The sequence below is a fragment of the Ursus americanus genome, chromosome 16, assembly GCF_024610735.1.
Source record: "Ursus americanus isolate L20-20 chromosome 16, mUrsAme1.1.p, whole genome shotgun sequence".
In the NCBI taxonomy this organism is placed as follows: domain Eukaryota; kingdom Metazoa; phylum Chordata; class Mammalia; order Carnivora; family Ursidae; genus Ursus; species Ursus americanus.
Window position 1 is genome coordinate 5,672,775 of NC_142142.1, and position 21,468 is coordinate 5,694,242.

General features: G+C 41.4%; 3 protein-coding genes across 3 annotated transcripts; all 3 read left to right on the forward strand.

Annotated features, from left to right (window-relative positions):
* LOC123782654 (olfactory receptor 51G2-like) lies at nt 1-948 on the forward strand. The gene has a single exon (XM_045782904.2). The coding sequence runs from the start codon at nt 1-3 to the stop codon at nt 946-948; it is 948 nt and encodes a 315-aa protein (XP_045638860.2).
* An 8,412-nt stretch (nt 949-9,360) lies between these two features.
* Nucleotides 9,361-10,314, forward strand: LOC123782653 (olfactory receptor 51G2-like). Its single transcript, XM_045782903.2, has one exon. The coding sequence runs from the start codon at nt 9,364-9,366 to the stop codon at nt 10,312-10,314; it is 951 nt and encodes a 316-aa protein (XP_045638859.2). The 5' UTR covers nt 9,361-9,363.
* A 6,723-nt stretch (nt 10,315-17,037) lies between these two features.
* Nucleotides 17,038-17,988, forward strand: LOC123782652 (olfactory receptor 51V1-like). Its single transcript, XM_045782902.2, has one exon. It carries the CDS (start codon nt 17,038-17,040, stop codon nt 17,986-17,988), a length of 951 nt encoding a protein of 316 aa, XP_045638858.1.
* Nucleotides 17,989-21,468: the final 3,480 nt, after the last annotated feature.

Below are 21,468 nucleotides of genomic sequence, written 5' to 3' on the forward strand. Positions count from 1 at the left end.
ATGGCAGTTCTCAACAACAGTAATGCCGGCAGCTTCACCTTCATACTGATGGATCTCCCGGGACTGGAGGCCGCTCATTGCTGGACAGCTATCCCTGTCTGCTCTGTCTATGTTCTCTCTTTGTTGGGCAATGTCACCATAATGTGCATTGTCAAGTCCGTGCCCAGCCTCCACACACCCATGTACCTCTTCCTGTCTATGCTCTCAATGGCTGACCTGGGCCTCTCAGCTTCTACACTGCCTTCAATGGCAGCTGTCTTTCTCCTAGGCCAGAGAAAGGTGGGAGCTGCAACCTGCTTTATGCAACTCTTCTTCATCCATACTTTTTCAGTGATTGAATCAGCTGTGCTCTTGGCCATGGCCTTTGACCGCTGTGTGGCTATTCGAGAGCCCTTACGCTATGCCACCATTCTCACAACCAAGCGCATTGGGGCCATTGGGCTGGCCATTGTGACCCGAAGTGCTGCTCTCCACCTGCCCCTGCCTGTGCTCCTTGGAAGACTGCAGTTTCAGCCTGTGAATGTTCTGTCTCATTCATACTGTGTTCATCCTGATGTCTTAAGACTAGCCAGTTCCAGTACTCTTGTGAACAGTGGCTTTGGGCTCTTCGTCATGCTCTCCACACTGGGGTTGGATGCTGTACTCATTCTCCTCTCCTATGTGCTAATCTTGAGGACAGTATTGAGCATTGCTTCTAACACGGAGCGGCTCAAAGCCTTTAACACCTGCATTTCCCACATCTGTGCTGTATTACTATTTTATACCCCATTGGTCAGCCTGTCAATGATTCACCGCTTTGGGAAAAAGAAGCTACCAGCTCAAGTATACATGCTTCTCTCCTATCTGCACTTTCTTGTTCCTCCAGTGCTCAACCCAATTGTCTACAGTGCTAAAACGAAAGAGATTCGAGTACGCATTCGGAAGATGTTCCACCCAGGAAAACTCTGAGTCACAGAGATGAAGAGTATATGGCTTCCATCTGATGTATCAATCAATTAATTATTCAAAAACACTAATTGAAATGTATTGAAATGTGTTAAACATACACCATTGAAAATGATACTTGTTTAATGAGAAAAAAACATGTTGCTCATTCTGCAAAAATCAATATCAGCCTGTAGAAGACTCGGGTTATTACAGAGGACACTGACAGGATCTTGAGAGAGTATCATTAACATGTAACAAACAGATTAGAAGAGTGGAATTCAAAGACATCTAAGATGCCCTCCAACTAAAAACCTAGAGTTTTATTTATAAAATTAAGCTCAAGAGGACCTCCCTTGGTATACTTTCTGAAAATTAGGCAAATACATAAACTCAAAATGTTTTTCTTGTGATTTGTATAATAACTATAGGTGTGGGTTACACTGGAAAATATAAACCAAATAAAATATTTCAAAACTTCTAAATACATTTAAAGAAATAAAGACCTTGATTGATATAATAAAATGTGTCCCAATGTGACTATTAGGCAGTTCAATATTTTTTCAAGCTCCGTGATACATGAAGGGTGGGCACAGCGTCCAATCTTCACCAGCTCTGTGAATGAAGTTGAATTGATTTTTTCATCATTTCATCCCTTGTCTACATGAATGTAGTTTCAAAATGATTAACCCACGCTCCTGCTGGGGACAAACTTACCGCATCGAGTGCAATGTGTGTGTGCAGGTCCAGGTCACGAAACTTACAATGCCCAGTCAAAATACCATTTTCTGAAGTTACTGAGATCGGCTCCTTGTTCCTTCATGTCCTTTAGTGAGACTGTGTCATACGTTTGTAATACAACTACGATATTTTTTCATAGTCAGCCATCTATTATGGGATCCCCCAATATTTTTTTTCTTTTTTAAATTTACATGCAGCAAAGTTTACAGTTTGTGGTTTACGATTCTGAGTTTTGACAAAGAATATAGTCATGTGAGAGATAAGAAATAAGAAATAAGCAAGTGAGAGAAAGCTAGAATGCACCCCATGGTGCTGAATTATGTATACACACACACAAGCACACATGACTATATACATATATATATATATATATACATACATACACACACATATATATACACATACATACACACATATATACATATACATGACTGCTTATGTCCATGTTTTTCTTTACATGTGCAAGCATATTTGTCATAACTGTTTTAAAACTCTTTTCCTCTAATTCCAGAATCTCTGTTCATCCGGAATCTCTTTTTATTGCCTGTTTTGCTTTATTCTGATTATCTTTCTGCTTTTCTCTCTCTTTTTTTTTATGTGCCCATTGGTACTGCAAATGCAATGTAATTGGGAATCTGGGTCATATTATGTTATATAGAGAGAGTCTGGTTTGACACGGCAGACAGTGAATTTAGCAGAGCATCATGTTAGTGTTTTGGCATGTTGCTTTTAAGCCTCATTAGTCCTTGTTCTTTGGTTATAGTATTCTCGCCTCCTAGTCACCCTGTTGGTGAGAAAGAGATTTCTACTCTAGGGTTACCGAAATGGGTGGAAGCATGGTACTCGACACAGCAAAGATAAGATTGAGAGCCATTTTATTAGCCATAGATACTCACCGATTAGGGAAAGAGGAAATGGCATGCCAGGCAAGGGGCACACGGGGGCGGGGGGCACTTGGGGACAGAGTGAACAAACAAGGGGCCATGGGAAGCAGGTTCTGTGGTAACAGCAAGGTGGGGTCACCCCTCTCATTCCCACAGGACGATTTGAGTGCCTTGTTTGAATAATTTTATCGGCTTACAGGGAAGTGAAAGTCATTAGTTGAATGGAGTGCAGCTGGTTTGATTGATAGGGGAACTAACCGGGAGGGGACCCTTGTCCACTGGATGTGGGCATGTCTGGAGAAGACCAGGGAAGCTTATGGTTAGGCTTTCCGATACACTCCCACTTTCAGATGTCAAAGCAGCACATGACATTGAATCAGTTTCATGAAATCAGAAACCACACCACATACTCTCTCTTCTTAAGGCATGGCCCTTCTAGGGTTTTGGGTCAATGTCCAGGGTATTCAAAAGGCTCTGTCCACTCTGCCTTGTTGGACCTCCAGTGTGTCCCAGTACTGAATGAACTCCAGAATCTCCAGGCAACTTATAGCCCACCCTTTGCCTCAGAGATGTTTTTCTGCCAAGACTTTTGGAATCTTGACCTGTGAATCTGCGGCTTAGTACTTGGTGAAAACCTTCAGTGGACACCTAAGCAGATTTCTAGGACTTCTTCATGTCCAGTAGATGCCCCTAAAATTTTGATTCCTCACAGCCTCTAAAATCACTTCTGTCTTTTCTCCCTCCATTAAGGAGAGAGCTGCCCTCAAATTGCATTCAACTTCCTTGTCTGAGTTTTTATATTTATTTATTTATTTATTTATTTATTTATTTATTTATTTAGATTTTATTTATTTATTCGACAGAGAGAGAGACAGCCAGCGAGAGAGGGAACACAAGCAGGGGGAGTGGGAGAGGAAGAAGCAGGCTCATAGCGGAGGAGCCTGATGTGGGGCTCGATCCCAGAACGCCGAGATCACGCCCTGAGCCGAAGGCAAACGCTTAACCGCTGTGCCACCCAGGCGCCCCTTGTCTGAGTTTTTAAAGTGCAGTCTGGCAGAAAGCCTGGATGGATATGGAGTTCACATCTTGTTTCCTTTATCACAAGGAATCAGAGCTCTGCACTGTCTGCTTTTCAATATCTGATCTCTTTTATATCTATCTTGCCCAGGGTTAGAGTTGTTTATCTGTTGGAATACGTTCAACATCCATTTCTTCTTTATGACATATAACATTGAGGCTGAAAGTTTTGGGGCCTCCCTATTTTCTTGCATTCATTCTCAAAGTTTTGACAAATGTGTGTGCTTACAAGAGCTGAGCTTTTTTGTTTTGCACCTGTATGGTGAAACAAAGAAATTTACAAAACATTCCTTTGAGGAAGTATGAATCGTCTGCCTGGGTTTTCAATACAACGCTGTGGCTAAACGTATGATTTCTACTCTGTTTATTTCCATTTATTTTCTATTTCTATTTTCCCCTAAGTCGTAAAGTCCTTCATTTTATTGGACTCTTATTATTTCTGTTGCGACAGTAGAAAGTTTCTTTGTTGCACTCGTATGTACACCAACATCATCATCACTAAGCTAATTAAGTGCTTAATGTGTGCTTTTTTAAGGAATGACAGTAAGTGATTTGCATATATTATTATATTAAATACTCACAATGTTATTATGATATAATAATAAAATAATAGGTAATTATTTGAGTATTGACAAACATGATTATCGGTCTTTTTAATGGAGTGCCTGACTTAATCCTCACAGCAACATTGTGCATTAATTTCTTTCACTATTCCAATTTCACAGGAGAGGAAATTGAGACATTCAACTCAGGTCTTTTTGATGTTGAAGCTTCGACTCTCAACAGCCAATTACTTTTTAATCATAATATAAGAAGACTCAGTAACTGAGACAGACTGGACAGGACCAAAGGATTCCAATCAGGATGGAGTTTCTTTACAGCCCATTGCAAAACTTCTTTGGCAGTGACATGGTTAAACCCATTTGCTGCCCCAAAGCCCATGCTGCCTATTATCTTCATCAAGGGATGCTATCCAGGGATGTACCCTGGAGGAGGGTGAGAAATGTCCTCAGCTCTCATCTCCTTGCGGTGAGTCAATAACATGGGGCTTGGAGAGGAAAGGGGTGAAGCCATTTGCCAAGGTTCCTTATTAGTGCTCATCTAAGAATAGAGTTAATATGTTTTAAGGCCCTGAAAAAGAACGATATTGAAGATTTAGAGGAAGAAAAAGTGCTCTTTATCTTCAGGTACCATCTGGGAACTCCTAGATAAGTTTCCTGAAGAACTCCTCAAATGTACTGTCATAATAGATAAAACCAAATAAATGGGAAATCAGGAGATGAGTTGGTAGCTCAGCAGCCTAAATCTTCCACGCCTTAAATGCAGCCTCATAAATGTGTACCGAAGTCTTAGGCAGATGGATTCTATGCCCCTTAAGGGAGATAGGCTGCGATGAGGAAAAGTTTGAGGAACAGAATGGAATGGAAAGTTGCTGGTTTGGGAAGACAGTTTGAAAAGGCAGTCTGCTCCCTTTGCATGATGAAAGATAACAGAATGATGATGGGAACTGATAAATCCAGAGTGATCAAGGTTAATTGCAATTAATTCTAAATCTTTGAAGAATCATCTTTGAAAAGCCTCCTTGCATTTTGAGCACAGTAAGTAAATTTAGGAAAAATTAAACATTAAACATTAACAATGATTATTTTTTAAGTGCTTTACAGAATATTGGGAACTCTTCCAGCCGCTGTCTTAGTTTATCATTAGAGAAGCTAATAGAGTGGTATGAGATTTAGTACAACTCACCCATCGCCATTCTTTAGGCAATGGGAAAAGTGAAACCAACGTTGTACATACATGTAAGTGTGATGTGATACATACATACATATATAGATATGTATATATATGTATATATATATGTATATATGTGTGTGTATATATATATATATCGTGAGAGGAGACTCCTCTGTGAGCATGAAATCTTTCTCTTATTATTTCTTATTAATGTCATGGCAGAACATTGGCTCTTAATGCTGTTAATCTGAATCCCAGTGTGACTGCAGAAGAAAACACACACGGTTTGCCACTTTACTCCATGAGGCCACAGGTTTACGCCTGGCAAGCCAAAAGGAAGAGTTCTTGTAACAGAAGGTCACAGTGCGTTCTTAACCCTTTTGGATAAATAGCTCTTGATTTAGTCCAAACTTGCCCAAGTCACTTGTATGTTTGTTTGTTTTCCAGTGTTTTGTGCCAAAGTCGGGACCGGAAACAGGTACCCGGACTTTTCACCTATGTCCTTCGGTTTCTTATCACAAAATCCCTTCACTTCACAGGTCTTTCTTAAAAATTAAGAAAAACCGTGGGTGCTTGCTTGGCTCAGTTGGTTGAGAGTCTGCCTTCAGCTCAGGTCAGGACGAGTCCCACATCAGGCTCCTTGCTCAGCGGGGAGCCTGTTTCTCCCTCTGCCTCTTCCCTCTGCCTCTTCCCTCTGCTTGTGCTCTCTCTTTCATAAATAAATAAATAAATAAACTTAAAAAATTAAGAAAAACCATTGCACGCACACACACAAACTCACAAAACTCTCCTCTTCTGCACAGTCAGCTTAATGCAATATACAATATACCCTGCACATATCTGAGCACCTGAGTGCCTTTCTCGGAAGTCCACTTTCTCAAATGCTGAGTGAAATAATGGCAGAAATTCCGAATATGCTCACACTGTGAGCCCATTCATTCATCGTGTTTCTATCTCCACATTTGAAATCCATGGGCAAAGGGAGGGAACTTTCAGTTTGCTAAAGAAATGTTAAAGATTTTTCTCAAATGTTAAAGAAACAGTGCAGCGTGAATATAGGATGAAGAATTCATAGATGGCACTCAAACACTCCATCTGAATACACAATTCCTCCCAGGCAATGTCCGCAACCATTTCTCCATCTTATTTCCCGTTTGCGCCATCTGTCAGTAATGGACTAGAAATTCATGGATCTGTGTATAGAGGGGTAAATGAAACAGCCTGTCCAGCTTCCTATAGCAGCGCCAGTTAACCGACTACAGGTTTTCTTATTAACAATTTGGTGCTTTTCAAATAAATTATAAGGAAAAACATAGTATCCTTATTTATTATAATTGCCATATGCTTTTTTGGTCTTAAATGATTTACGGTAAGATCGCTTGGAAGATCCTAATCAAAGAATCTGTGTTTGTGACCCAGCATCCTTGCGAGCCCCATCTCGGGGTTCAGCCCTCAGGAGCGAGGTTTCTCTCTTTGTCTATGGGTGTCCCTTTTTTATTAACTCATAACCTTTGCTTCTCTCCCACCTTCTGCTTTTCCCACAGCCTTGCGCTCATCTGTTTACAAAACAGTACTATACGTAAAGATGCATCTCAGGCTTCGGTTTGCATCAAAATCACCCGGAGGGTTTGTTAAAACACCGAGCACTGGGTTTCAGCTCAAGAAATCCTGATTCAGTACGCTGGGGGTGAAACCTAATAATCTGTATTTATTACAAGTTGTCGTGTGCTGATGATGCCACCAGCCCCAGCCCACACTGTCTGAGCCACGGGATTTGTATCCCCCATGGAAGACAATACCTCCCCACCCCGGTCAAGTGAAATGTAGCTCTCTTAAGTAATTGCGTTGGTTCTGGAAGGTTGTCTCTTTTATCTTATTTCTCTTATTTCCGTCCCAATACCAGCTTGAACTGATACCTATTTCTCAGCTACCTTGTGCGCTAACAACTTTAGGTTTTTCGTGATGTACCTTCATACTTTCCCTACCAGTCAGAACTCACTCACCACACACCCACAGATCTCCAACTGTCTTGCTCCTTCTTTTTGTTTTGCCCTGCTCCAATTCTCCCCTCTTCAGAGAGATTTCACCGAAACTCTGAATTGAAGATCATACGCCCTTCTCTTTCCATACTATTTTATTTTGTTCACATCTTTGAAATATCGTCATGCTTCCCTTATTATTGGGCTCTTATTTATATTTTTGTGTCTAGAAGAGCAACTTAGATGGTTTAATTACTGAGTGAAAATGAGGACATTTAATCTGGAGGAAACAAAGTAGATCATAAGAGGAAACCCAGAAATGGCCACCATATTGGAAATTTTGAAACCTAGAAATTCATGGGGATTTTTTATTTACTTAGATGTAAGGGTAAGGCTTGTGAATGTCTTGATCTGTTTGTTAATAGCTGGCCTTTGTCTTCATCTTCAAGAGACAATATCCAGAGTAAAAGTCAGACAGAAGTATTTCCAGTCCTAGATCCTCCTTTATTTAGCGAAGTTATATAATTGAATTCTTAAGGATTAAGTTTCTTAATCTGGAAAAACTGATCTGCTAACTTTCAAGGGTCCAGAGGCTTTAAAATTGAATATCTGAAAGTGTTTTGAAAGATACTTAAAAGGAAATATGAAAGGAATAAATTACACTTGCATATTTTTACCTGCAGAAGAAAACGTGACCGAATGCATTATTAGGTGGAGCTACTTTTCAAAGAAAGAGGAATATTGTATTATTCTCCAAGACATTTGAGAGAAGAGGTGATAAAATGAAGAGAAAATCAGTATCATCAGAAAAAAAACAGAACAAAACAAAACTCTGAAGAGACAATTAAGAAAATTTCCTAAAAATTAAGTTGGTCATTATTCTTGGGTTTTGTGATGCTGGGAAACTCCAGAAATCTCCTTTTGTTTATGATTAGAAGGGAAGGGGAAAGTTTCCAGACAGTGCTTTGACTGGGTCCTCAGAAAATGAAACTCATGATGGGTTAACTATGGGGAGAAAGCTGAGATGGCAGGGAGTGAAACAGGAGCCAAAGTTTAAGGGCGAGAACACAAGACCCAAGATGTAGTCTCAGATTATTGTGTGTTTTTTTTTTTTTTTTCAGAAATCACTTTATAAGTGGATCTAAGTTCTGATCCCTTCACACTTAAACATCTTTTTCTGACCTCTGTATGTTGATCTGTATAATGCTGAATAATTACAGATAAGCTACCAGGTAACTGTTTCATTTTCTATGAGTTGAATCATTCTATTTAATGTTCCACATGCACAGCTCAATGGGAGAATGAATCATATTTGGAAAGGTATCTAAAATTTTAGCCACAGCTTGACATTTTAAACCATGTGGGCGATAAAGTTGTATTTGTGTGCTCACACGGGTGGGCTGACGTGTCAAAGGGAATTATTTTGTATTGCTTTAATTATAACAGAAGATGTCAGTCTGCAAAATTCGGATATTCACCACAGTGAATATCCTTACCTACTGAAAGGCAGTGTGAAGGGACACTTGGCAGGAAGTGAGGACCCTGTGCTCTGCTCCCAGATGACAGGAAGTGAGGACCCTGCGCTCTGCTCCCAGATGACAGGAAGTGAGGATCCTGTGCTCTGCTCCCAGATGACAGGAAGTGAGGACCCTGCACTCTGCTCCCAGATGAGTCACACTAACTACATGGGACCTAGAGTTCAGGTCTCAGGACGTATACTGAAGAGTTAGGACTAACCCTTTCCAGATCCACGTTTCAAATTCTGATTTTGTGACAAATTTTATTGTGTGGCTCCCAAGCCAGGCTCCCCACAAATGCAACATTTCCTTTAGTAATTCAAACTAACCTTTGTTTAAGGGCTCCTTATCTATGACCTCAGGGAAATGCCTCCGCAAATCACAAGGCCATGGCTGTCAGGGAAACACTTTGGGGAGTCAGCGAAAGGTCTTGGCTCCTAGAGAAGGGTCTGATGAAGCAACTCCTTTGATTCCAGGGCCTGTGTTCTGCCTGGAGTTGTGCCCACCATGTCAGATTCCAACCACACCGGTACCTTCTTCTTCCTAGCAGGCCTCCCAGGCCTTGAGGCTGTGCACAAATGGCTCTCCATCCCTCTGTGTGCCATGTATGTGGCCTCTCTGGCGGGGAACAGCCTGATCCTGTGGGTGGTGAAGTCAGAGCCCTCCCTGCAGCAGCCCATGTACTACTTCCTGTCGATGCTGGCGGTGACCGACCTGGGCCTGTCTGCCTCCACCTTGCCCACCGTGCTCCCCATCTACATTCTGGGTCTCAGGCAGGTGTCGCTGGACGTGTGCCTGGTCCAGCTCTTCTTCATCCACACCTTCTCCATCATGGAGTCCTCCGTGCTGCTGACCATGGCCTTGGACCGTTTTGTGGCCATCAGCAACCCCCTGCGCTATGGCACCATCCTCACGAGCCCCCGTGTGGCCAGCTTGGGCTTGGCCAGCGTGGTGCGCAGCATCGGGCTCCACATCCCAGCCCCCGTCATGCTGAAGAGGCTGCCTTACTGCCGGAAGCGCCTGCTTTCCCACTCCTACTGCCTGCACCCGGATGTCATGAAGCTGGCCTGTGCAGACACCCACATCAACAGTGCCTATGGTCTCTTTGTAGTGCTCTCCACACTGGGGTTGGACTCCGTGCTCATTGTTCTCTCCTACGCGCTGATCCTTCACACAGTGCTGTCCGTTGCCTCCAAGGCTGAGCGCCTCAAAGCCCTCAACACGTGTGTCTCCCACATCTGTGCCGTGCTGCTCTTCTACACGCCTATGATCGGCCTGTCCATGCTCCACAGATCCGGGAGGCGGGCTTCCCCTTCCAGCGCAGGGCTGCTCTCCTATCTTCACTTTCTCATACCTCCAGCGCTCAACCCGGTGGTGTACACCATTAAGACCAAGCAGATGCGGCTGAGGATGCTCCGCTTCCTCCGGTTGCGTGGGGCTGGCATCAGAGACGCTTAGGCTCAGTCGGTCTTTGGTAGAGAGAGAAAGGACATGAGAGACTTTGGTCATAGGTGTTTAACGAGCCATTTCACAGAAAGACCCATAGTGAGAAGCATGTAACAAGGAGACAGCATCTCATCATATGAAGTTCTCACTCATGGGAAGAAATAACCACATTCTCATTTATTTCTCATTATGCAATTTCACTGAATACTTACCCTGTTAAATATACTATGACTGACCCTATAAATAGAAATAGAACTAAGACGTAGCCTCCGTTTTAGAGGAAAGGCTCATAATATTTAAGGCTCATGAAGGGGACTGCGGATCTAAATGGAAAAGGAACCTGAAAGAATAACTTAGAGACCTTACAAATGTATAAAAATGCCCATAGTGCTTTGCCTCAGAGTTTAGGAAAAATAATTTTTGGCAAGTAGGGTGATGGCTATACTTAGAATTCAGTGATGCTAGAAGCATTTTGAAAAATCCCCACTAAAAATAATCCTCATGAGGAGAGGCATTCCTTCTCTCTTGTAAACCACTGCATCCCCTTTCCTGAATGTAGCCCTTTCTATATATTAGGTATTTTGTTAGTTTTTGCAGAATAAAAGAATAAAAGTGTCTTCCAGAAGCTCTGGAAGTCTATATCTGCACTCTCTATGTGTCTTCAATAAACTCAGTCTCACTTCCTCTCAGCTCCCATTGGACTTCTGTCCTGCATGAAGCGAAGGACCCCTTTTGGCTGATCCCATGGGACCCCTCTCTGGGTTCTAGAACCCAGCCAGCCCGCATCACTTGCAAGGATGAATTGTTCATAAACAATGAATGCAATTCCAGATATGTGAGAACCAAGCCTATGAAGACTTCTTAATTTCTCTTTTATAGTATTCCAGGATTTTGATGTTTTTCTCATCTTTTCAATATAAATTTTAAAAACAGTAAGCTTATCTAGCTCCTAACTCCAAATATCTCTGGCCAGAGTTACCAACACATATTTTTAAATAACAAGAATGAAAAAAAATTTCAGGCAGTATTCTCTTAGCTATGTTTTTTTTTCCTAAAAATCTCATCAGTCTTGAGCACAACTATAAACGAAAGATACTTTGAAAATAAAATAGGTGAATTTTATTGCTTTAGCTCTTGTGCTGAATGCAGTGGCTATTTCCTTGTATACGCTTGATAAAAACTTCCCTTTCAGCATCCTCACTTATCTCGGATTAAAAGGAAAACAGAGATGTAGTGGGGGACAGAAGTAGCAAGCGGATGGATATTGTGACACAAAATACAGGGGAAAAAATTACAATTTTGAAAAATCTAATATAACTAAAAGAAAGATTAGCAGACCAAGGACTAAATAGTCTCAAACCATTTACTTATCCTGAAATACCAGTAGACACACTACAATATATACTATAATTGGAATTCATAATGATGAAACAAAATCTGAATGAGAAGCCCAAAACAGAAGGTATTTCTTTGAATGGCATGTTCTAGGAAAACATCCACAGTACATGTTTAGTATAAACAAAAAATTTGTTCCTTAAGGATATCTACCTTTCCGTCTGGCTATAATTGCCATAATTAATAGTGCTAAATCAATGCAGAATCACTAATCACTACATTTAGTTGCTGAATATGCCTGTTTCCACAATCTATCTCAATTTAGACTTTTTTTTTTTTTTTTCTGATTTTAATGACTGGATATATGATGGCACATTTTCCTGGCACTATAAATAAAGATGGATAAGAAGATGAAGAACTCAATTCTGTATATGTTAAATGTGAGTTTTCTGTAGGTAATTTAACAATTATGTACAACAAATAACTATATAGTTCTGAAACTGAAGAAAGAGATCAGAGCTTTAATAATGTGTTAATAATTAGTATACTGGTGATAGTTAAAACAATGACATGGAGTTTACTGTCCAAGGATTTAAAGGTAAGAAAGAATGAGCGGTGGTCAGAGAATAAAACCATAGGGAAACCAAGAACAAGAGAAAATGAGAAAGTATTTAGTTTTAAATGGACTCAGAGAAGGATAAAGGAGTAGAGAGATTGTTCTTTCAGAAGGCTCATAACAGTTTAAATAAGCTCTTTTCAACTATTTCAAATGCAAAAGTAGTAGTAGTCATGGGATGGGGGTAATTGTTCCCTGGATCAGCACTCTACCCTGAATTGTAGAATCCTATCCATAGAACTGTCCCTCCCTGCCTGTAGGGCCTCGTTACTGGTCCAATAGCTAAAGGTCCTCTTAGCCATGCGGAAAAAAGATTCTCAGAAGCTAAATTTCTACAGCCAAATAGCTGGACAACGGGGAGACCAAAGAAAAATTTCATTATTCAAATCTCTTAAATACAACCACAAATTGCCTAATGGTAACGTGCATGGACTGTGTGATTTGGGGTGATTAGTCATTATTGAGACTGAAACTGGGAGGCAGAGAAGTGAGATCATGTGAGGAACAGAATGATTTGGATCTCTCTCTCTCTCTCTCTCTCTCTCTCTCCACATAGCAACAACAGTAGATACGTATGGTGCAGATACTTAGATTTCCCTCAGACATACATTGCAAAAAGTTTTCAGATAATTCCCTCCGGGTGGATTGAGAATTAGCAAAGATTCTCTTTGCTTCTGAATTCGTTACAAAAGTAGCAAAGAGAACCCAAGACACATTGACAAGACCTGCCCAAGCTAACAAGTAAGGAAACAGCTAAGATTTTTTTTTTTTTAATTTTTTATTATGTTATGTTAGTCACCATACAGTACATCCTTAGTTTTTGATGTAGTGTTCCATGATTCATTATTTGCATATAACACCCAGGGCTCCATGCAATATGTGCCTTCCCTGATACCCATCGCCGGGCTAGCCCATCCCCCACCCCCCTCCCCTCTGAAACCCTCAGTTTGTTTCCCAGAGTCCATAGTCAACAGCTGAGATTTTTTGTTATCCTTCTGGAAGGTGTGCGGTAAGACACTCATTGTAAGAAAGCAGATGGAGGATGAGAGCAGAAAGAGCCGTACAGGACTACTAGACAAGAGAGTAAATATTTATCCACTCTGTAGCCTGAGACAAACTGGCTGTTTTCCCAATAAGTAGAATACTTGCTTTGCAAAACTTTTATTTTTCTCCTTCTCTCCACCTTCACATAGGCACAGGACAAGTCTGAAATTTCATATTTTAAGATCCATTAGGCATTCTTGGTCATAAAATATTAGAAGGCTGAGTATAATAACTAGACTCTGGGAAAAGAAAGTATATAAGGTGATTGAAGACATACCTGTTCGTTGGAAATGTTTTTAAAAATTATTAAAAAAGCAATTACTTTAAAACTCAATTAAGCAAATTTGTTTGGCTAATATTCAAATTGTGCTTAAATAGAAAATGCATTCAACAAAAACATTTTTAATTTTATTTTAGTTATTTGGTTGGAAGAGAACAGCTAGGAAGATCTTTTGAGAATATGGCCACTGCTCTGTCCCTATCCCTGGAATATAAAAAATTACGAACGATTGATTTGTTATGGAGATAAATTAAATAATGAATAATATATAAAAATATTTCTGAATTGCATGTCACATGAATTATATGACAAAACTCTTAAGAGCCAATTACCAATTATTGAGCAATAAAAGAAATGGCAAAAAAAAGTACTAAGTGATTTATAAATATCTCTTGTATTTTTCAAATGATAGAAATCTAATAATTCTTATTTTTAGCTGAGAAACCGAAGCTCAGGGATATTTCATAATTGATCACATAGTTAGAAAGTGGCACAACTGGGGGCGCCTGGGTGGCACAGCGGTTAAGCGTCTGCCTTCGGCTCAGGGCGTGATCCCCGCGTTATGGGTTCGAGCCCCACATCAGGCTCCTCTGCTATGAGCCTGCTTCTTCCTCTCCCACTCCCCCTGCTTGTGTTCCCTCTCCCGATGGCTGTCTCTATCTCTGTCGAATGAATAAATAAATAAAATCTAAAAAAAAAAAAAAAAAAGTGGCACAGCTGGGATTTGTAATAGGTCAATTTGAATCTGAATCTAACACTCTTAAAAATTAAAATTGCCCATTCCTTTTCAAACTCTTCCCAAAAACTAAAGAAGAGGGAACAATTCCTTTTTATTTTTTAAAGATTTTATTTGTTTATTTGACAGAGATAGAGCCAGCCAGCAAGAGAGGGAACACAAGCAGGGGGAGCGGGAGAGGAAGAAGCAGGCTCATAGCAGAGGAGCCTGATGTGGGGCTCGATCCCATAACGCCGGGATCACGCCCTGAGCCGAAGGCAGACGCTTAACCGCTGTGCCACCCAGGCGCCCCAAGGGAATGTCTCCTTACTCATTCTATGAAGCCATCACTACCCTGCTACCAAAGTCAGACAAAGACCTTACAAGAAAAGGCGATTACAGACCAATATACAAGCATACCTCCTTTTACCGTGCTTTGCTTTATTGGACTTTGCAGCTAATGAGTTTTTTACAAACTGAAGGTTTGTAGCAGCTGAAAGTTGATCTGTGTTTTTTGTAGCCTTAGATATGAGAAACTATTGTTTTTTATTTGTTCTTTATCATTCTTTACTCCCCTTTTGACTTTAGTTTTTCCAATGTATTCCTCCTTAGAGAAAAATCTATATTTTACAGACCTTTTAGTTGCGATCGATTGTGATTTTACTGGACCTCTGTTGGGTTGCTGATAAGGGATGGTGGGTTGTAGAGAGCAAAATGGAGTCTCTCATGTCAAGCAGGAGCCTGTGTCAAACAATGACACAAGCAGTTCAGGTACTGCCTCTGGGGGATACTGCCGGGACCAATGTCAGCTGACACCCTGGTACTGATAAGGAGCAGGACCAGAGGAGGTCTGCCAAGACCCAAAACTGATTAAATCCCTTTAAAAAGGGAAGAATTTGGGGCTCCTGGGTGACTCAGTGGGTTAAGGATCTGCCTTCGGATCAGGTCATGGTCTCAGGGTCCTGGGATGGAGCCCTGCTTTGGGCTCGCTGCTCAGAGGGGAGTCTGCTTCTCCCTCTGCCTCTCCCCATGCTTGTATGCTCACTCTCTTCTTTCTCTCTCTCTGGCAAAAACAAATACATATATTAATTAATTTTTTTAAAAAGGAAGGATTTTGGCAGCAAACTGACTCTTCAGACCTGACCCCTCTATGTCTGACCACTTAAAAAAGGCAACAGCTGCCCCCAGAGGCTCAGCCCAATCCATCCCCAAACAGAACCGAGATCCTTCACTGCTTGAACATCAGAAGCAGTAAGTGCCGAGAGCTGATCCAGACCAGACCAAGGACTTATCTCAGTTGAGTGTCCACAGACTGACTTCATGTTTTGTTCTTAACTTCCTGCACCCTTCTGTTACCTTGTTTGTTGTGTGCCTTGTCTTCTGTTCTGCTCTGTGTGCTGGGTAAGAAGCCAAGTTTAATCACGTGGTGAATTGTCATTGAGTTTGGAATCCTGAACCTGCTTCATAATTGTGATTTAACTTGCTTTCTGAATGAATGAAGCTGACATTGTGGAAAGACATACTTCCGCGTGCACCTTCATAGCATGCTCATGACATGGGTGGAGGAAGGAAGCATGCAATGACCTTCTAATGAAATCTTAGTGCACCTGATATTACTGGGAATGTTTCTTAGAGCTGTGACCCTCACAGGTATTTCTACAATGGTCTTCCTCCCACTCTGCCTACCACCAGGCTCCTTTCTTTCTTCCCTACCTGCAGCATTCCCAGTCTATTGAACTGTGATCCCTTTCCCCTTTGATGAGACAGGAAGTCTGAGGGAGCTAGAGAGAAGAGGAATTCCCTTCCCTCAATGGGGATAAGGTCATGGCAGTCTTTTTCCTCCAAATGACTGATTTGTGTTATGAAGAGACCTCTAGGGATATTTCAAAATGGCTACCCTTTCTTAGGGGTTAAGAAAAGGAGAAATGTTTACTGAAGAATTCAGTGAAAAATAAAAATAAAATATGGTGTAAAAATATATACGCCTTAGATAAACATTGTGTTGATTCAGACACATATGGAGAATAAAACTTATTTGGAACACTAATACACCTTTTCCCCTTGGGTGGTTACTTGTCTTCTCGTTCTGAATAGGTATTGAAATTGCAGTGAATGCGGTGAGTATCCCTCCCTGTAAAGATCTGTGGACCCCAGAAAATGTTGCCATTTACCCATTCTTCTGAGTCCCGAGGACCCAAACTACTAGCCTGCAGTGACCAGGGAGAATCACTCACTTGCATCAGCCACCAAGTGGGAATAGTGGCTTCCCAAGAGCCCGGGTCCACCTGGCCCAACAATCCTCTTCGTTCCTTCCTCATAAGTCTGAGCCTTCTGACTCCCTGGGCCACAAGCTCTGGCGACAAGACAGTGTTCGGGGGCTTCCTCAGGAGCAGCACAGAAGGAACAGCCCTGTGCTCTCAAGAGCTTTAGTCACTGTCACCTGCTGTGTGTCCTGCAAGTGGCTCAGAGGGACTAAGACAGAATGAAGTTAATGATCTAATCTGCCCCAAATGGTCAGGACAGTGATTTGCTTCTACAACTGAGACCTGCTACCGAGGAGCTTCCCTGGGAAATCGTCTTGAGCTGTGGCTTCTCCTGCAGACTGGAGCTGCGCTGGGATTCCACCACGTGCTTTGCCCGTGCTACAATGTGAGGGGCTGTGCATTCTCCACTGCGCTCACACACAGTGGACGGCTGGACAGAACTGGTCAGTAATATCGACCTTCTCTGGAAAATTACCTTCACATGATCATGTCTGCTGCTTCTGCTTCCATTCTCAATACCTCAATATTCATTCTCACGGGGTTCCCTGGCCTAGACCAGTACTATCCCTGGCTTTCAATTCCCTTCTCCTCCATCTATGCCATGGTCTTCCTGGGAAACTGCCTGGTGCTGCATGTGATCCGGACGGAGCCGAGCCTGCACCAGCCCATGTTCTACTTCCTGGCCATGCTGGCCCTCACTGACCTGTGCATGGGGCTGTCCACAGTGCACACGGTGCTGGGAGTCCTGTGGGGGCTCAGCGAAGAAGTCAGTTGGGATGCCTGCATTGCCCAAACTTACTTCATCCATGGTCTGTCCTTCATAGAGTCTGGAGTCCTTCTGGCCATGGCCTTTGATCGCTTCACTGCAATCTGTGATCCTCTGCGCTACACATCCATCCTGACCAACAGTAGGGTCAGTCATGTCATGGGGGCCATTTTGATGAGAAGTGCGTTGTCCATTCTCCCCGTCATCATTCGCCTGAAGTTCTTCCATTACTGCCGCCCCCACATCCTCTCCCACTCTTTCTGTCTGCACCAGGACCTCCTGCGACTGGCCTGCTCTGACATCCGCTTCAACAGCTTCTACGCCCTGGCTCTGGTCATTTGTACCTTGTTGTTGGATGCTGTGCTCATTCTCATCTCCTACGTTTTTATCTTGCATACAGTGCTGGCAATTGCATCCCGGGAGGAGAGGCTCAAGTCCTTGCAGACCTGCGTGTCCCACATCTGTGCCGTCCTGGTCTTCTACATCCCCATCATTGGCCTCACCATGGTGCACCGCTTTGGGAAGCATCTCTCACCTTCCGTTCATGTCCTTATGGGCAATATCTATATTCTCTTCCCACCCCTGATGAATCCAATCATCTACAGCGTGAAGACCCAGCAGATCAGAAGCAGGATGAAGAAGTGGTTTTCCCTGAAAATGAAGTAGAGGCCTTGGATTTTCTCATTGGAATGTTTTAAAGGTCAAAAGAGTAATGCTACTTTCCATGTGTGTAACAACTTGTAATCTGATAATTTCTGTAACGTTTTGTTGTTTAATGAGGATTTGAGTATTAAAGAACTTAAGAGGCTTTCTAAAGCAAGAGGCAAAATAGAAGGATTTTTTTTGCCAATACACATTCCAGAAAAGATTTCTGAACGTCTGATGTAGTATAATTATAGCCATTATGGGCATGAGAACACCTGTGTTTACATCTTACTGACATGTTCTTAAAGCATGGTTGTCACACGAAGATTATGACCGTCAGTTCATCAATATTTTCATTTCATTTAGACAGACCTCTACCTAAAATTCTGGTAGCATATCTATTGCTTAGATTATTCACGTAACAGCCCTTATAGTAAAATATAATACAGTGATACTGTGTTCTCCTTCCTACGGGTGAGGTGAGAGGCAACAGAATCTATGATACTGAGCCTTTCTCCCCCTTTATTATTTTTTCCCCATTAGAGTGTTAATACAGATTCATTAGAGGATGTATAGAGTAAAAAGATATATAATCCTCTGGGATGCCTGGGTGGCTCAGTCGGTTAAGTGTCTGCCTTTGGCTCAGGTCATGATGCCAGGGTCCTGGGATCGAGTCCCACAGCAGGCTCCTTGCTCAGCAGAGAGCCTGCTTCTCCTTCTGCCTCCTGTTCTCCCTGCTTGTGCTCTTTCTCTCTCTCTGTGACAAATAAATAAAATCTTAGAAAATATATATAATCCTTCTACTCCAAAGATTTTGTTTTTTATTATTGAATCATTATATTGTGTACCCGAAAGTACTATAATACTGTCTAAAAGATTTTGTTCTTAATTAGTACCCATGCTTTAATGATACGACCTTCTTGCATATAAATTTTTCACTTTACACTTTTTGTCCTTTTCTGTCATTAGGATTTCTTCGTGGCATTTATATTCTTTCTGAAGTCTATAAAGAAGAGTTTAGAAACTCTTGCAAGAGCATGATTGAGGACTGATGGTGCCTGTCTTAGAGCAGTGATCGTGAAAATGGAAGTAAGATGAGGGATATGATGAAATTTAGGATCTAGGAGCACACTTAATAACCGCGTGTGCCTGGTGCACAGAGTAGTTTCCTAGTTGACGCTCAAGTTTCTGGTTTGGGAAATCAGGTTGGTGGGGTGTTGTTCAATGAGACAGTGACAAAGGAAGAGTATTTTTTACACATGGAGTTCGTGGAACCTGCCTTGAACACATTGCGTTTTACGTATCTGTGGAACGTTGATAAATAACCATTGGAAATCTTGAATAAGTACCCCCGGTGTTTTGAACACAGTGCTAGTCACCGCTCAGGTACAGGAAAACAAGGAGAGCAGAAAGAGTACTTTGCCTTCAGTGTAACGGGGACACAGACACAAGTTATTAACCATCATTAACCATACATTAAAAACTAAAATAAACGGCATTAGTCAGACGAAGAGTACACTGACAGCCTAACCGGGAACTCTAATCTGGTACAGAGGATCTGGGTAGTGACTCCTCTGAGAACAGTGAGGCGCGACGATTGAGAGTAAGTAATGACGAATGTAAAAAAAAAAAGGGATTTGGGAGCAAACTGATGAGAAAAAAAGTTTAGAATACATTCGACTGTATGAAAAACAGGTGAACTGATTATTATGAAATTCAAGCATAAAAGTTGAAAAATAGGAACAATGTTAGGAAAGATGAGATTTTTATTTAGATTTAATTCTTTTTTATTTTTATAATTTTTATTTTGTTATATTAGTCACCATACTTAGTCACCATTATTTTGTTATATTAGTCACCATCCCTGGTTTTTGATGTAAAGTTCGATGATTCATTACTTGTGTATAACACCCAGTGCACCATGCAATACGTGCCCTCCTTAGTACCCATCACCGGCCAGAGCTGGTATTTTAAATAAGATACGAATTTGACAAATATTTCAAGTGCAAGAAGTCGTAGTAGTAAAATCCTAGGAAAACAAAGAATGAGAGGAAGGAAGGAAGGAAGGAAGGAAGGAAGGAAGGAAGGAAGGAAGGAAGGAAGAAGAAGAAAGAAAGAAAGAAAAAAAGAAAGAAGAAAGAAAGAAAGAAAGAAAGAAAGAAAGAAAGAAAGAAAGAAAGAGAGAAAGAAAGAAACTGTACAAAAGGTAAATTACATGACTCCAAATCAAGAGCCACTGGCAGAAATTCAGGACAGCACTACTAATGCACACACATGATTCTGAACTGGAGTCTTTTTTAGTACAAATCACATTAATGGTACAATTGAGAAAAGTTACATGATCTCTGAAAATGTAATGGTAGTACTGTGTCAATGTTATTTTCTGTTGATGGTTGTACTATGGTCATGTAGGAGAATATCCTTGTTTGTAGAAAACATCCAGTAAAATTTGGGGAGTAAAGGATTATCAGGTAGAAAACTTATCCTCAAGTGCTTCAGGAAAAAATACTCCTTGTGCTCCACTTGGAACTTTTCCATATAATGTACTCACTGAAAACATCTCCATGGGAAAAGAAAAGAAATCTGAATAAAATAGTTAGTTATCTATAATTTCATATATAACACTTAATAATTATAAACAGATGAAGACAAGAAAATATTTCAAGTATTTCATACATGAGTCCATAATTAACTTTTGTCCTACTAATAATTAAGTGAATGTTTTAAGCGATATGCTGTATGCCATATTTAGAGCAATTTCTTCAAAACCTTTTTAAATATGGCTCTTTATATTACGCTGGGGAAAAAGGAGACTCATTTCTCAGGGGTTCTGGAAAGGGAGAAATATGTACTGAGGCATTCAGGCAACAATAAAAGGAAAATTGGAGGAAAATAAGTCTTACATGAATATTTTTCTTGATTTCAGACAGAAACAGAGACTAAAATTCTTGAGAACTCTGATACTGTCTTTTCCCCTTGGGTGTTTAATTCTCACCTTCTCCTTCTGAGTAGGTATTGAAATTTCACTCAGTGTGGTGAGTCTCCCTACTGAAAAGATTTGTGGATCCCAGAAAAGGCCGCCATTTACCCAAACCTCTCAGTCCCAGGGACCTGTGGCCTTCAGTGACCAAGTGAAATCTCTCACTTGCATCAGCCACCAGGTGGGAATAGTGGCCTCCCAAGAGCCCGGGTCCACCTGGCCCAACAATCCTCTTCATTCCTTCCTCATAAGTCTGAGCCTTCTGAGTCCCTGGGCCACAAGCTCTGGTGACAAGACAGTGTTTGGGGGCTTCCTCAGGAGCAGCACAGAAGGAACAGCCCTGTGCTCTCAAGAGCTTTAGCCACTGTCACCTGCTGTGTGTCCTGCAAGTGGCTCAGAGGGACTAAGACAGAATGAAGTTAATGATCTAATCTGCCCCAGATGGTCAGGACAGTGATTTGCTTCTACAACTGAGACCTGCTACCAAGGAGCTTCCCTGGGAAATCGTCTTGAGCTGTGGC